General features: G+C 40.1%; 1 protein-coding gene across 2 annotated transcripts in view; it reads right to left on the bottom strand.

Annotated features, from left to right (window-relative positions):
* mapk9 (mitogen-activated protein kinase 9) overlaps positions 1–12,252 on the bottom strand; it is a 28,833-nt gene extending 16,581 nt beyond the window's left edge. The window contains exons 1-2 of one of the 2 annotated variants that reach the window (XM_047353167.1): positions 12,026–12,252; positions 5,036–5,182 (exon numbers count right to left, since the gene is read on the bottom strand). In XM_047353167.1, coding sequence (XP_047209123.1) covers positions 5,036–5,151 — 116 coding nt within the window. In that variant the 5' untranslated portion in view covers positions 5,152–5,182; positions 12,026–12,252. The remainder of the gene's footprint in view (positions 1–5,035; positions 5,183–12,025) is intronic. The other variant, XM_047353166.1, reaches the window with a different exon arrangement.
* Positions 12,253–13,088: the final 836 nt, after the last annotated feature.

Consider the following 13,088-nt stretch of genomic DNA (forward strand, 5'->3'; position numbering starts at 1 on the left):
CTCAATTTAAAGAACAATACGATGGATCAGTCTGTAACCCTGCAAACAATAATAAGGTCACTGGTAACAACTACAGGATTACACAGTAGAAGTGTTCAAGCTGAGTACTGTACCAGCTAAAATGATTTTGGACTTTTCTAATAATGTAATAATATAGATCCATCACTATAACCATGGAAATTGCTACTGAGTTAAGCCAAGTTAGATATTTCTGTATCAGTGAGGTGTTTAATAAGCTGGTAAAGTAAGAGGAAGCACAAAAGCTGTAAGAAGCTTTCAGAAAAGAAAAATCTACTTTCTATGGAGGCATGTCGGCTGTTCTTTCAGGCTGTATGTTTTAAATAAGGAGCGAAACTTCTGTAGATAATAGGAAAGCTGAATATATTACAGCAAAGCTGCTGTATTTTATCCTTTTGAGTTTTAACCTTTGTCATTAAAACATGCTGGGTTTGTAAATGCGGGCAGCCGTAATCGCTATTAATGGTTGCTAAACACAGCTCTGTGTGTCAACTCTGATAACATGGTCTTCGTTTTCAAATAATAATAAATAGCGTTTCATGGGGACTCCTCTCTCAAACATATCCCATGATACCTCCTCTGTTTCTAGTATAAAAAAGTAACTTCAGAAAAGCTGAAAAATAATGGTTTTAAATACTGTTAGTTGTAGTTCAGATTCTGGCTCAAATCAGTAACAGTTCGTGAAAGCTTTACAAAAGCAGAGCTTGGAAATTGGCCACAAATCTAGTAATAGCATTAGGGATGGGTTGCTTTCACATTTTAACCAATACGGTACCTATACCCGGTACCTGGGAATCAATACCGGTACTCAAATGTACCAGTTTTCGGTACTATTATGTGTATTTATGTGGTAAAAAATGTTAATTTGTTTAATAATAAAATTTGACCTAATTATTTGTCAATATACAGGGGTTGGACAATCAAACTGAAACACCTGGTTTTAGACCACAATAATTTATTAGTATGGTGTAGGGCCTCCTTTTGCGGCCAATACAGCGTCAATTCGTCTTGGGAATGACATATACAAGTCCTGCACAGTGGTCAGAGGGATTTTAAGCCATTCTTCTTGCAGGATAGTGGCCAGGTCACTACATGATACTGGTGGAGGAAAACGTTTCCTGACTCGCTCCTCCAAAACACCCCAAAGTGGTTCAATAATATTTAGATCTGGTGACTGTGCAGGCCATGGGAGATGTTCAACTTCACTTTCATGTTCATCAAACCAATCTTTCACCAGTCTTGCTGTGTGTATTGGTGCATTGTCATCCTGATACACGGCACCGCCTTCAGGATACAATGTTTGAACCATTGGATGCACATGGTCCTCAAGAATGGTTCAGTAGTCCTTGGCAGTGATGCGCCCATCTAGCACAAGTATTGGGCCAAGGGAATGCCATGATATGGCAGCCCAAACCATCACTGATCCACTCCCATGCTTCACTCTGGGCATGCAACAGTCTTGGTGGTACGCTTCTTTGGGGCTTCTCCACACCGTAACTCTCCCAGATGTGGGGAAAACAGTAAAGGTGGACTCATCAGAGAACAATACATGTTTCACATTGTCCACCGCCCAAGATTTGCACTCCTTGCACCATTGAAACCGACGTTTGGCATTGGCATGAGTGACCAAAGGTTTGGCTATAGCAGCCCGGCCGTGTATATTGACCCTGTGGAGCTCCCGACGGACAGTTCTGGTGGAAACAGGAGAGTTGAAGTGCACATTTAATTCTGCTGTGATTTGGGCAGCTGTGGTTTTATGTTTTTTGGATACAATCCGGGTTAGCACCCGAACATCCCTTTCAGACAGCTTCCTCTTGCGTCCACAGTTAATCCTGTTGGATGTGGTTCATCCTTCTTGGTGGTATGCTGACATTACCCTGGATACCGTGACTCTTGATACATCACAAAGACTTGCTGTCTTGGTCACAGATGCGCCAGCAAGACGTGCACCAACAATTTGTCCTCTTTTGAACTCTGGTATGTCACCCATAATGTTGTGTGCATTTCAATATTTTGATCAAAACTGTGTTCTTACCCTGCTAATTGAACCTTCACACTCTGCTCTTACTGGTGCAATGTGCAATCAATGAAGACTGGCTACCAGGCTGGTCCAATTTAGCCATGAAACCTCCCACACTAAAATGACAGGTGTTTCAGTTTCATTGCCCAACCCCTGTATAAGCTTTACTGAATGTATCAAAACAACATCCAGCTGTTTGGATTGTAACATCTCAGTTGTTTCAAACATTTCTTCAACATGAAAACCCTTACCCGTGTTTTTTCTTAATAATGCATGAAGCCGCTAACGGATGCAGGCGTGCTGACGGTACCAAATGCAGGAGTTTTAGCCGTAGATTGACGAGAAAAATCCTGTGCTTAGCCAGGTGCTTCCCACCACTGGCCTTGCACTTCGCGTCACAAATATTGCAGCGAGCACAATTTGCATCGCATTTTGAAAAGTGGAGCGATACTTTCGAGCGCTTTCTATTATCAGCTTCATTAAGCTCTTGTGTGTGCAATGATGTGTTCATGTTCGGCATGGAAAATTGCCCACTCTCCCACTCTCTCAGTGTTACAATGATGGGTTTAGGTACCGAAACGTGGTACTGTTTGATTTTACTTGAATCGGTACTCGGTAGTACCGACGGAATTCGGTACCCATCCCTAAATAGCATCATCTGGCCCTGATGCACAGCTGTTCTACACTTTACACGGTCATGGTCCAGAGTTATCCCTGCAATATAAATTTTATAACCTAAAAAGTTATAAAATTAAGTTCAATTCAATTCAATTCAATTCAATTCAGTTTATTTATATAGCGCCAATTCACAACACATGTTGTCTCAAGGCACTTCACAAAAGTCAGTTACATACATTCCAATTAATCCTAACAATTGAACAGTGCAGTCAAAGTTAGTTATTTATGCAAACTGCATAAAAAGTTTTTCTATCTAAGGAAACCCAGCAGATTGCATCCAGTCAGTGACTTGCAGCATTCCCTCCTCCTGGATGAGCATGTAGAGACAGTGGACAGTCACTTGCGTTGACTTTGCAGCAATCCCTCATACTGAGCATTCATGTAGCGACAGTGGAGAAGAAAAACTCCCTTTTAACAGGAAGAAACCTCCAGCAGAACCAGGCTCAGTGTGAGCGGCCATCTGCCACGACCGCCTGGGGTTTGAGAGAACAGAGCAGAGACACAAAAAGAACAGAGAAGCACTGATCCAGGAGTACTTTCTATGGGAAGGAAAAGTAAATGTTAATGGATGTAGCTCCTTTAGTCATTTCACCTAGAAAGAAAGAACAGATAAACTTTGAGCCAGTTTTCAAGGTTAGAGTCTGAAAGAGAGCACATATAATTAGTTACAGTAAAAGCTCCGTCAATTTCCATGTCTAGGAGAGAGAAAGGGTTAAACACTGAAAGACAGGGTCATGTGGATCATCAGTAGAGGGTGAGCATTAAGTTGTTGCCAGCAGAAGCTCAAACAATTCCCCTCTCCAGAAAGGTGTCACATAGACACAGAGTCAGGCCAGGTGTAGTTTCTATGAAGAGAAAAGAGAGAGAACAAAGTTAAAAGCTGAAATAACAGCAAATAATGCAAAACTGGAGAGTAGTGTGAGAATGTAGCGAAGAGGGTGAAAGTGGTCACCATGTCCTCCAGCAGCCTAAGCCCACAGCAGCACAACCACACAGACAGCCTCAGTTCAGATTACCCAGCCAAATGGCACCCATTTACAACAATGTCGTCTCAAGGAACCCCACAAAGGGTCCCACTGATGGTCATTGTTATACTAAAAACCACAATGATTGGGATACCTCTCTCTCTCAGACTGATTATAACCATTGGAAAAGAGAAGGGGTCATACAGGTAGCAGAAATGGATAGCGTGTTTGCACCTCAACCATAAATGAGCCGGTTTAGGCTAAACCTGACTCCCCCTTACTCCAACCAACAGGGAGGGAAGAAGGCTCCCTCCCTGATAAACTAAGCCACTCTAACTATAAGCTTTATCAAAAAAGAAAGTTTTAAGCCTAGCCTTAAAAGTAGACAGGGTGTCCGCCTCACGGACTAAAGCTGGGAGCTGGTTCCACAGGAGAGGAGCCTGATAACTAAAGGATCTGCCTCCCATTCTACTTCTAGAGACTCTAGGAACCACCAGTAAACCTGCAGTCTGAGAATGAAGTGCTCTGTTAGGAACATATGGAACAATCAGATCTCTGATGTATGATGGAGCTAGATTATTAAGTGCTTTATATGTGAGGAGAAGAATTTTAAATTCTATTCTGGATTTAACAGGGAGCCAATGAAGGGAAGCTAAAATAGGAGAAATATGATCTCTTTTTAATTTTCATCAGAACTCTTGCTGCAGCATTTTGAATCAGCTGAAGGCTTTTAACTGCATTTTGTGGACATCCTGATAGTAAAGAATTACAATAGTCCAGCCTTGAAGTAACAAATGCATGGACTAGTTTTTCAGCGTCACTCCTGGACAGGATATTTCTAATTTTCGCAATGTTCCGGAGGTGAAAGAAGGGAATCCTAGAAACCTGTTTAATATGGGATTTAAATGACATGTCCTGGTCAAAAATATCACCAAGGTTTTTTATTTTATTACCGGAGGTCAATTTAATGCCATCCAGGTTAAGTGGTTGACTAAGCAGTTTCTTTTTTAAAGACTCCGGTCCAAAGACGACAACTTCTGTCTTGTCTGAATTTAGAAGCAAAAAATTTAAAGTCATCCAAGTTTTTATATCTTCAAGACATGCTTGTAGTCTATCTAACTGGTTAGTGCCATAAGTATTACCATAAAGGAATAAAGTCTTGGCTTTAAACATCAGATGGATTTTATGAAGAGTACTAAATATTTTCTATGAGGAATATATTGCCTATGTAAAAGCGATCTTGCCTTATACCAGTGTAATAACTTGGTATGGTAGAAAATGATGCAAAATAACATGAAAGAAAACTGATTAATGAAAGAATTAGGAAAGAGGTCTGGAAATGTACAGCACTCACCAGACAATGCCCTGGGCCCCGGAGCCAATGGCACGAAGCTGCTGGTAGCGCTTGAGCACAGTAAAGGTGGAGTCCCCCACCTGGACACTGTAGAACTGGCCCTCCGCCTCACTCATCGTGCTAAGCAGTCAGGACCGGCAGCACAGTCTGTCCACACACACAGAAAAACATGTGATTAATACTCAAACAGAAGGTTGGAGATCACACATGGCCGGCAGGCATGAGATCAGGTTACTTGTTTCATTTCCAGATCTAAAACCAAACAATCACGACTCTCTGCCGGCTTTCGTCATCTTACAGCAGAAGCAGCTGGTAGATGCTGACGTGGAAGCTGTTAATGTTTTGGTGTGACTGTATGAGAACATCAAGGTCAACAGAGAAGCCTGAAAGCTTGATGAAAAGTACCTGAGGCTCTCACTGGCGTCTTCAAACTCTGACTGAGACGCTAACGCAAATTAAACACAGACAGAGCACACCGACTAGCACAGGCAGCCTTCGGCTTCAACATGTTTGTGATCTGAAGGCACTTCTACTGTACAGGCCAGAGCTCTGCCAGCGTGAGTGCTTAAATGTTAAGAAAACAAATGTTTGTGGTTTTTTTTTTTTTTTTTTTCTACATATACGCCTGCGTTAGCTCTGATTCCTGAGGCAGGAAGTGTAGGGGTATTATTCTTGGCAGTCATTTGTGTGTGTGTGTGTGTGTGTGTGTGTGTGTGTGTTTGTATGTGGGCGAAGACACACCATCGTGTAGCTATGCAACAGCGACTAGTCACGGCTGTTTGCCATTCCCTTAAAGACCAGCCACAAGTTAAATGGAGACTGATTGTTTTCAGCTCTTTTTGTTTGACAGGATAAAAATGAGACGACTGGCTGATCTGGATGCTCACAGATCAAGTCCACACACACAGAAGCATCAGAGAAGACTTTATGGAGGCTTGATGTAACTGTAAAAGTGTTTGACACAAATGTTTTAAAATGTAAAAGGGTTTTCAGTCCTTTACGTTCATTTGGTAAATGGACTGAACTTAAATAGCGCTTTTCCAATCATACTCAAAGCGCTTTACACTAGAGCCACATTCACCCAATATGTCATGGGGAATAGTCTGGAAATACACACATATTTTTCTACACTATTTTACCACCCTTATCCAGACCTGGAAAATAATCAAACCAATTCCAGACCTTTCCAGGCTAAACTGAAAACCTTTAACAGTGTTTGCTTTCACACAGAAACATTACAGAAAAGAAAGCTCTTTTAAATTTAATAACACTGTTTTGTACACAAAGAACACAGTGTTTCACAAAAGAGCATAGTTTTGTAAACTGTAGGATTTTGACTAAAGGACTACTTACATCAGGGACAACAAGCACACATCAGAAACTACGCCCCTATTTTATTCTATGAAACAATGCGCATCGGTGGGGCCCGAGGCTTTAGGCCAGCGATCTTTTGCAAATTATTCATTTTTAGCAGCATGGTTCTCATTTCTTGTTTTTATCTGGATCTGTTTGCATTTTCTTCGGCTTTTATACAAATCTCTTTGCTCTTTTAGTACTTTGTTGCTCTCTCATGTTAGGCGCCTTGATATTTCGTTGATGAAGAATGGGAAAGATCATCAGATCGGCAGCAATAATGTGTTTACAGAAATATATTATCTAAGCCATGCACAATATTGAAGTCCGGGAACCCTCCAGATACTGGATGATCCTTCAGATGGTCCTTTAGACCACAGTGAAGCTATAATAAAGGAAGGTAGTTTGTTTTCCCAAAGAGTCACGTGATTGGTTGTTACTGAGGTCCGGATCATAGTCAATTATTCCACAAATATAGTGGAAATAAACTCCAAATATCTTGAACAATGAAATCTAACATGCCATGACAACTGACACCTTCACGTATTAAAAACAAAAACATTACGCTGTGTGTGGTCTAGAAATGGGCCAATATGGGATTGTCATGTTTTAACTGTTTAATATTAGTGTAAACAGCGCCGCTCCATAATGCCTGAAGCTCTAATCGATAGGGCTCTTTCTCTGGCTTCTTATTAAAAGGACTTTAAACATAGCAATGGCATGAGAAGAATTTTAATGGGTTTGAAACACTAAATTTTAAAAGCTTGATATGTTCTGATACCAGTGTCCTGCCCATGTCTAGTCCTGCCTCATGTTTATTCAACTATAATCCCTAAGAACATAATTCTCCAAAAGCAGCCACCTGACCTTTGACATCATATATAAACACCAGGTCTTCACAACACTGGGATGTTAGATTGGAAATATAATGAAATTTGAACCAGGTGAGGCTAAAACTTTGCCACTTGAGGAGTTCTGGATAGAGCATATTTACAGACAAAGGTGTTTCATTTTAAATGCAAACATGTTGATATTTTTTGTACAGGTTTGGCTTCATTACTGCTCTGAGTGGGTTGTTCTTTCAACAAATAGTCTGTATTAGAGTCTGTATACTCCAGTTAATGATTTGATTACTAATTTAGTTGATGATTATTTCAATAATTAACTGTTCCAGCCCTAATATTAGTCTCTCTCTCTAGCATGAGCTGACATTTGTTCACAGCGATGCTAAGATCGTGAAGCAAACAAGGAAACAAAAGCAGTTTCTTTAAAAGAAAAGATTTTTTTTTTTTTCAAAAAAAAGCAGCATGCTCCAATTTGCATGCAGAATTTATTTATCGGTGATTCATTTTGGACATCTAAAAGGCTGGATGTGGCCCGCGGGCCATAGATGCCCGGGTCCGATCTGTAATTTAACTGATGTGAATGCTTGTCTCTAAGGCTTCACGATACATCGTGAGAATATTGTCATCGCAATGTCAGGGTGTGCAATATTCATGTCGCAGAGCACTGCCTGAGGGCAATATTTGTCGGCTAGTATGTTCCGAGGGTTATGAATCTGCATTTTTCATGCTAATGTAATATTTAGCCCGTTGGACAGAGTCATGGTAGGAGATGCTTACACCGGACACAAAATGCTGAAGGTAAAAAACATTTGGTGGGATTCCTGGACAACCTTGTGTTTACACCTTTATTGGAATAAATGAACCACACCCAGCCCCTCTAAAGCTTTCCACCTTTACATTTTTCTGTGTCGTTGCAAAACATTGTATTTTTTATGATCATTAGAAATCAAACTACACCACAGAGCTCTTTATCTTTATCCGCTTTCTTTCTCTGGCTCATTGGCTGTTTGGATTCTTTCTCACACTTCCATCCACTTAGCTCTCCTCCTACACCTGAAAGGAGAGCTTTAAATAACTTAGCTTTCTGTGTTCCTCTATCTCAGGAATTTGTCATGGTGATTTTTGGCACTGGGATCTCCTCCCTCTTTTGGTCTATTCTGGATTTCCCCCAGGTTTCCTGACAGAGAGAAACTGGCTGATTTATTTTTCCTCTACTCTGAATATAGCATGCCTGCTGAGATACTTGATGAAATAATAGCAATAGTACAAAAAAGTAGATACTAATGTATAGACAGCACTCATTTACGACCAGAAGGATCAGCACTGCACTGTAGCCATTTTTATTTTTAATTCACAAACAAATAATTTGATGTTTTGAAATGTTTTAACTGGTTAAGTCTTGTTTAAAATCCAGATGTAATCTCAGACATTTATTCATATTTAAACAGGATTTGATTAGTATAAGGTAAAGCTGATGCTCCCAGGGAAAACCTAGACCACTAAAGGCACCCTGCAAGGTGGATGAGTCACATCATGAGCATCGATCACATCTCCACCCCTCAGTGGTGACTACATCACGACAATGCTGCTCCTTCTAAATGTTGAGAAAATCTGAAATATACCTCAAACCTCATTGGTCACAAAGGGCTGTTAAAAAAAGAAGAAGAAAAAAAATGTTGGTGGATTGAATAACTAAATGAAGTCAATATTTTAATGTAAAACACCAACCAGACATAGAAATGTCATAGAAACAAGATTACAGAAATAATTTGTGCTTTCTAGGCAGGCAGGATTCACCCAGCTGTGATTTGTTGAACAGTGCAAGCCTTTTTTAATTCAGATTTTACAACAACAAAGGACAGGACACTTAACAGATGGAAAATATCTGTTCTAAATAAAACAATAAATCCTACATGTAAATATTATAACCTATTACAAGGGGGCGTCTAAAAGTCCTCCAGGCGAATAACTGACTTCTAAAGTCTTGTAATAAAGGACAGATAAAGTACATTTGATTGATATGTGATCTTGTGTAAAGCTAAAGCTTTTGATCCAGAAAGGCATGCTTCTGGAGCAGTTTCTGACTCAGTGCATTGTTCACAGACAGTTGTCATTACTAACCAAACTAATCAGAACACCTCTGCTGAAATGGTTTTAAGTTAAGTGCTGCCGCAGCAATTCAGAATAGTGACGAGGCATGGCTTGGTTACAGGTATCAGATTGACCAAACCTGCAAATATTTTAGAAACAAGGCTATACGCCTGAATTAGATGGTTGACTTCAATCCTCGTTATCTTCTTCCAGCTCTGCAGAGGCCCGGTAACCAGCCATTCATTTGATTTCGGTGTGTTGTTAGCTCTCAAGGCCTGAACTTAGGTGCTCCTCCTGTTTTAAGTAAAATGCTTCCAACAGTTTAAAATAAGACGCCAGAGAAAGCGCCAGAGTACTGCCCCTCTCCCACTTGTTGCAGCATGCTGACAATCAGCTGGCTAAAAGAAGACCTCTACACTTTTCTCTAGGTTAACAAAACAGACAAAGACTTCTGTCACTCTTTAAAGAGTAAAACAGAAAGAAGATGTAACTGCCTGAGGTTGACCATTTCTCTCTCAGCCCAATGCAGAGCCTTTTAAAAACCAGAACGGACCAGGCTGACTGAACCCTGGTCCTCAGGACCTGCTGTCCTGTGAGGTTTTTAAAGAAATGGGGGATTAACAGGCAGCCAACAAGAGTGAGAACAAATACCCAGAGTGAGGCCTCATTTTTCTATGGAGCAGCTTTCCTAGGGACTATTGACATCATTAAAAACAAACTTAAGATGTATGTTTTCAGTTTAAGTTTTAACTGAATTTCAGCAATTAAGGTTTCATTCTTAAATTTTAACCTCATTATAGGCTCCCTGTATCTGCAAGTTTTATTTAACCCTTAGTTTTACCTTAGACTGATGTTAATGTATAATTATTAATAATATTTTTATTGTTGTTATGTCTTCTTTTTAGTATTAATGGTTTAGATGTTATTCTTTCAAATATTTGTTTTAAATCTAAGCCTCTGAAATCTTTAAGTCTGGTGTTTTCTCCTCTTCATCATTATTATTAACAAATGGCATTTAATCAGTTTGCATGTTCTCCCAGTGCATGCGTGGGTTCTCACCGGGTACTCCAGCTTCCTCCTACAGTCCAAAGACATGCCTGTTAGGTTAATTGGTTTCTCTAAATTGCCCTTAGGTGTATGAATGAGTGTGTGTGTGGTTGTTTGTGTGTTGCCCTGCGATGGACTGGCGACCTGTCCAGGGTGTACCCTGCCTCTTGCCCGTAGACTGCTGGAGATAGGCACCAGCTCCCCCGTGACCCACTATGGAATAAGCGGTAGAAAATGACTGACTGACATTTAATCATTCATTAATCATTCTAACCAACTCTGTTTACTTAAAATGTTCAGTAATTGTTTATATAAACTACATCCAGATTTCAACATCTAACTTTTACTTGGAGATGGAGTTGAAGGAGTTGGAGTTAGTCCTCTTTTAGTCTACACTCTTTGTGCAATGCACCAGTAACTCTAGCTGTGAATATGTCCCTCAGCATGATTCTAGCACCACTTTGCTCAACAAGTTAGTAGAGTACTGTATGGTCGGAAAAAGATATCTTGTTTCCTCCAAATATTCCTCTTGTTATTGTGGCCTAACAGCTGAATCTTTGTCTCGCTTGACCATAACAATATTCTTCAGAATGCATTTGGGTTGTTATAAAAAAGACTGACTAATTAATTCTGGATTTTCTTTCTTAAGTTTATGTATCAAAATAATGAAAAATGTAATAACTTAAATAACTACCGCTTTATTATTTTAGCAGCAGTATATAAGAAACCATGGCTTTCTAGTACTATATAAAAGCAAATGTTATCATGTAAAATATTTATGTTTGAAATTGTTGTGTATACGCCTTGCCAGTTAAAGAGCAGAAGAGAGCTGTGACCTTCACACTATCATCAGCATCCTCAACTATAACTCATCATGGCTACTGTCCAGATCATCATGAGCCTAGCCCAGCTTTGGGGTCTGACGTGGCTCTCAGCAGGAAGGTGGATAAGGAGTCAGTGAGCTCATATCAGATTAACATGACCTGAAAAGCATGTGTCATTGTCGTGTAGCTGCGTTATAAAACAGGAGAGGGGCTTCAACTACCTCCATGATGCTGCTTCAGATGTCAATTAAGGGTTCAGGAAAATTAACGACAAAGGATGAAGAGGATGCTTCTGTGATTCCTCTGCACTCGGCAGGTAAAATCAGTGCACAAAGACAGAGGCTGACTCGTTGAAAAGTATCTGGCATAGCAAATAAACTAGATGGGGGTGTAAATAGTACATGCGTTCATCAGATATGCAGCTGTGTTTGTGTTAAACAGCTGTGGGGACGTTTGTCGATTTGATCATGTTAGGTCTATGAAATGTTATTCTTGTGGGCTATATCTAAACTGAGTGTATTAACAACATGATGTACAAGCAGAGGAACAATACTGAGGCATGCCTGCAATAAAACAGACAGTAGGACACTGACCACTGCTGGTATTCGCTGCTTTAACACCAGAAACGGGGCTAAACTCGCACCAAGATAACTATTAGCTGATTTTACCTAATATTTAACCGGACACACAGTCAGTGGGGCCTAAACCACCAGCTTGCCTCCATTCTATAGGCAGCAATGCGGTAGTCGGGTCGCAGGGACTGAGCTGGAAGCCCTGACAGTCCGAGAGGGACGACGACAGGAGGCGGTAGCTGCAGCAGTCAAACCTACCTTCTCCTTTCGCCGCTCCCAGGAAGCTCCCATGCATCCAAAACGAGGGTCAAACTCTCTCCCACTCGTTCAGGAATAACGGTGATGAGGGGAAAAAAGTTTAAAAGAACCCCAGTCGCGACTCTCACGACTGATAACAGACAGACCGACCTCTGGTTTCCGAGCTAACTCCAGCGGCAGCGCGGAGGAGCCGAAACAAGCAGAGACTGGGCACCGAGGAAAGGGGATGACGTCATTCCGCACGGTTTACGTGCGCGAAAAAACTTCGTTGAGAAAGTTTGTTTCATTTTGTTAACTGAAATTTCGAAAGGTACAGAATAACTCATAATATTCATTCAGTGCACTTTTTGACGATTTGAATTCCCTAAATCACAAACTAATACTGCAACATAACAAACAAGTTTTATTTTATTTTTTAAATCCGACATATTAAATCAAAATCCAGACTGTTTTCAGGTCAGAAATGGTTTAGCAGAAATGTAAATTTGCTTAGCTTGTCTTATCATTTTTAAAGTAATAAAAGTATAAAATTATTCAAAGCGAAACAAAATATTTTCCAAATCTCCCAGATTCAGACACCTTCCACACTAGAATTTATGCTTCATGCCGTGACGTCACTTCTCTTGAAATTATAGGAATGAATTTTTTGGACATCTAGCTCTTAACTTAAAGCCATTGAAAAGTATGCAATAATGTTTTTTTGAATGCTTATCCTTGTCTAGACCGATGAAAAATCATAGCAGTATCTTAATTTAGCAATTTGTTTTATTTATTTTATTTCTTTTGTGGTTGGACACCTTGTGTACACCTTTAGTATAAATCTAGATGAGTTGGTCCAGAAGTCTGAAGCCAAAGACTTCTACGGTCATAAAACAAGTTCAATGTAAAAAAAGGTCATGCTGGTTTTTGTAAGCGCTGTTGTTACCATTTAAAGTTTTGCAATATTTGGATCAGTTAGTGTATGTACTGAGAAGTCAATGCTTTTTTTGTATATAGGAGACTGTATATCACCAATGACCTTTCTGGTCAGAGTAACTGCCTTTTAGAAAAGAACGGCAATTTA

Source organism: Girardinichthys multiradiatus, chromosome 23, assembly GCF_021462225.1.
Source record: "Girardinichthys multiradiatus isolate DD_20200921_A chromosome 23, DD_fGirMul_XY1, whole genome shotgun sequence".
Classification (NCBI taxonomy): Eukaryota; Metazoa; Chordata; class Actinopteri; order Cyprinodontiformes; family Goodeidae; genus Girardinichthys; species Girardinichthys multiradiatus.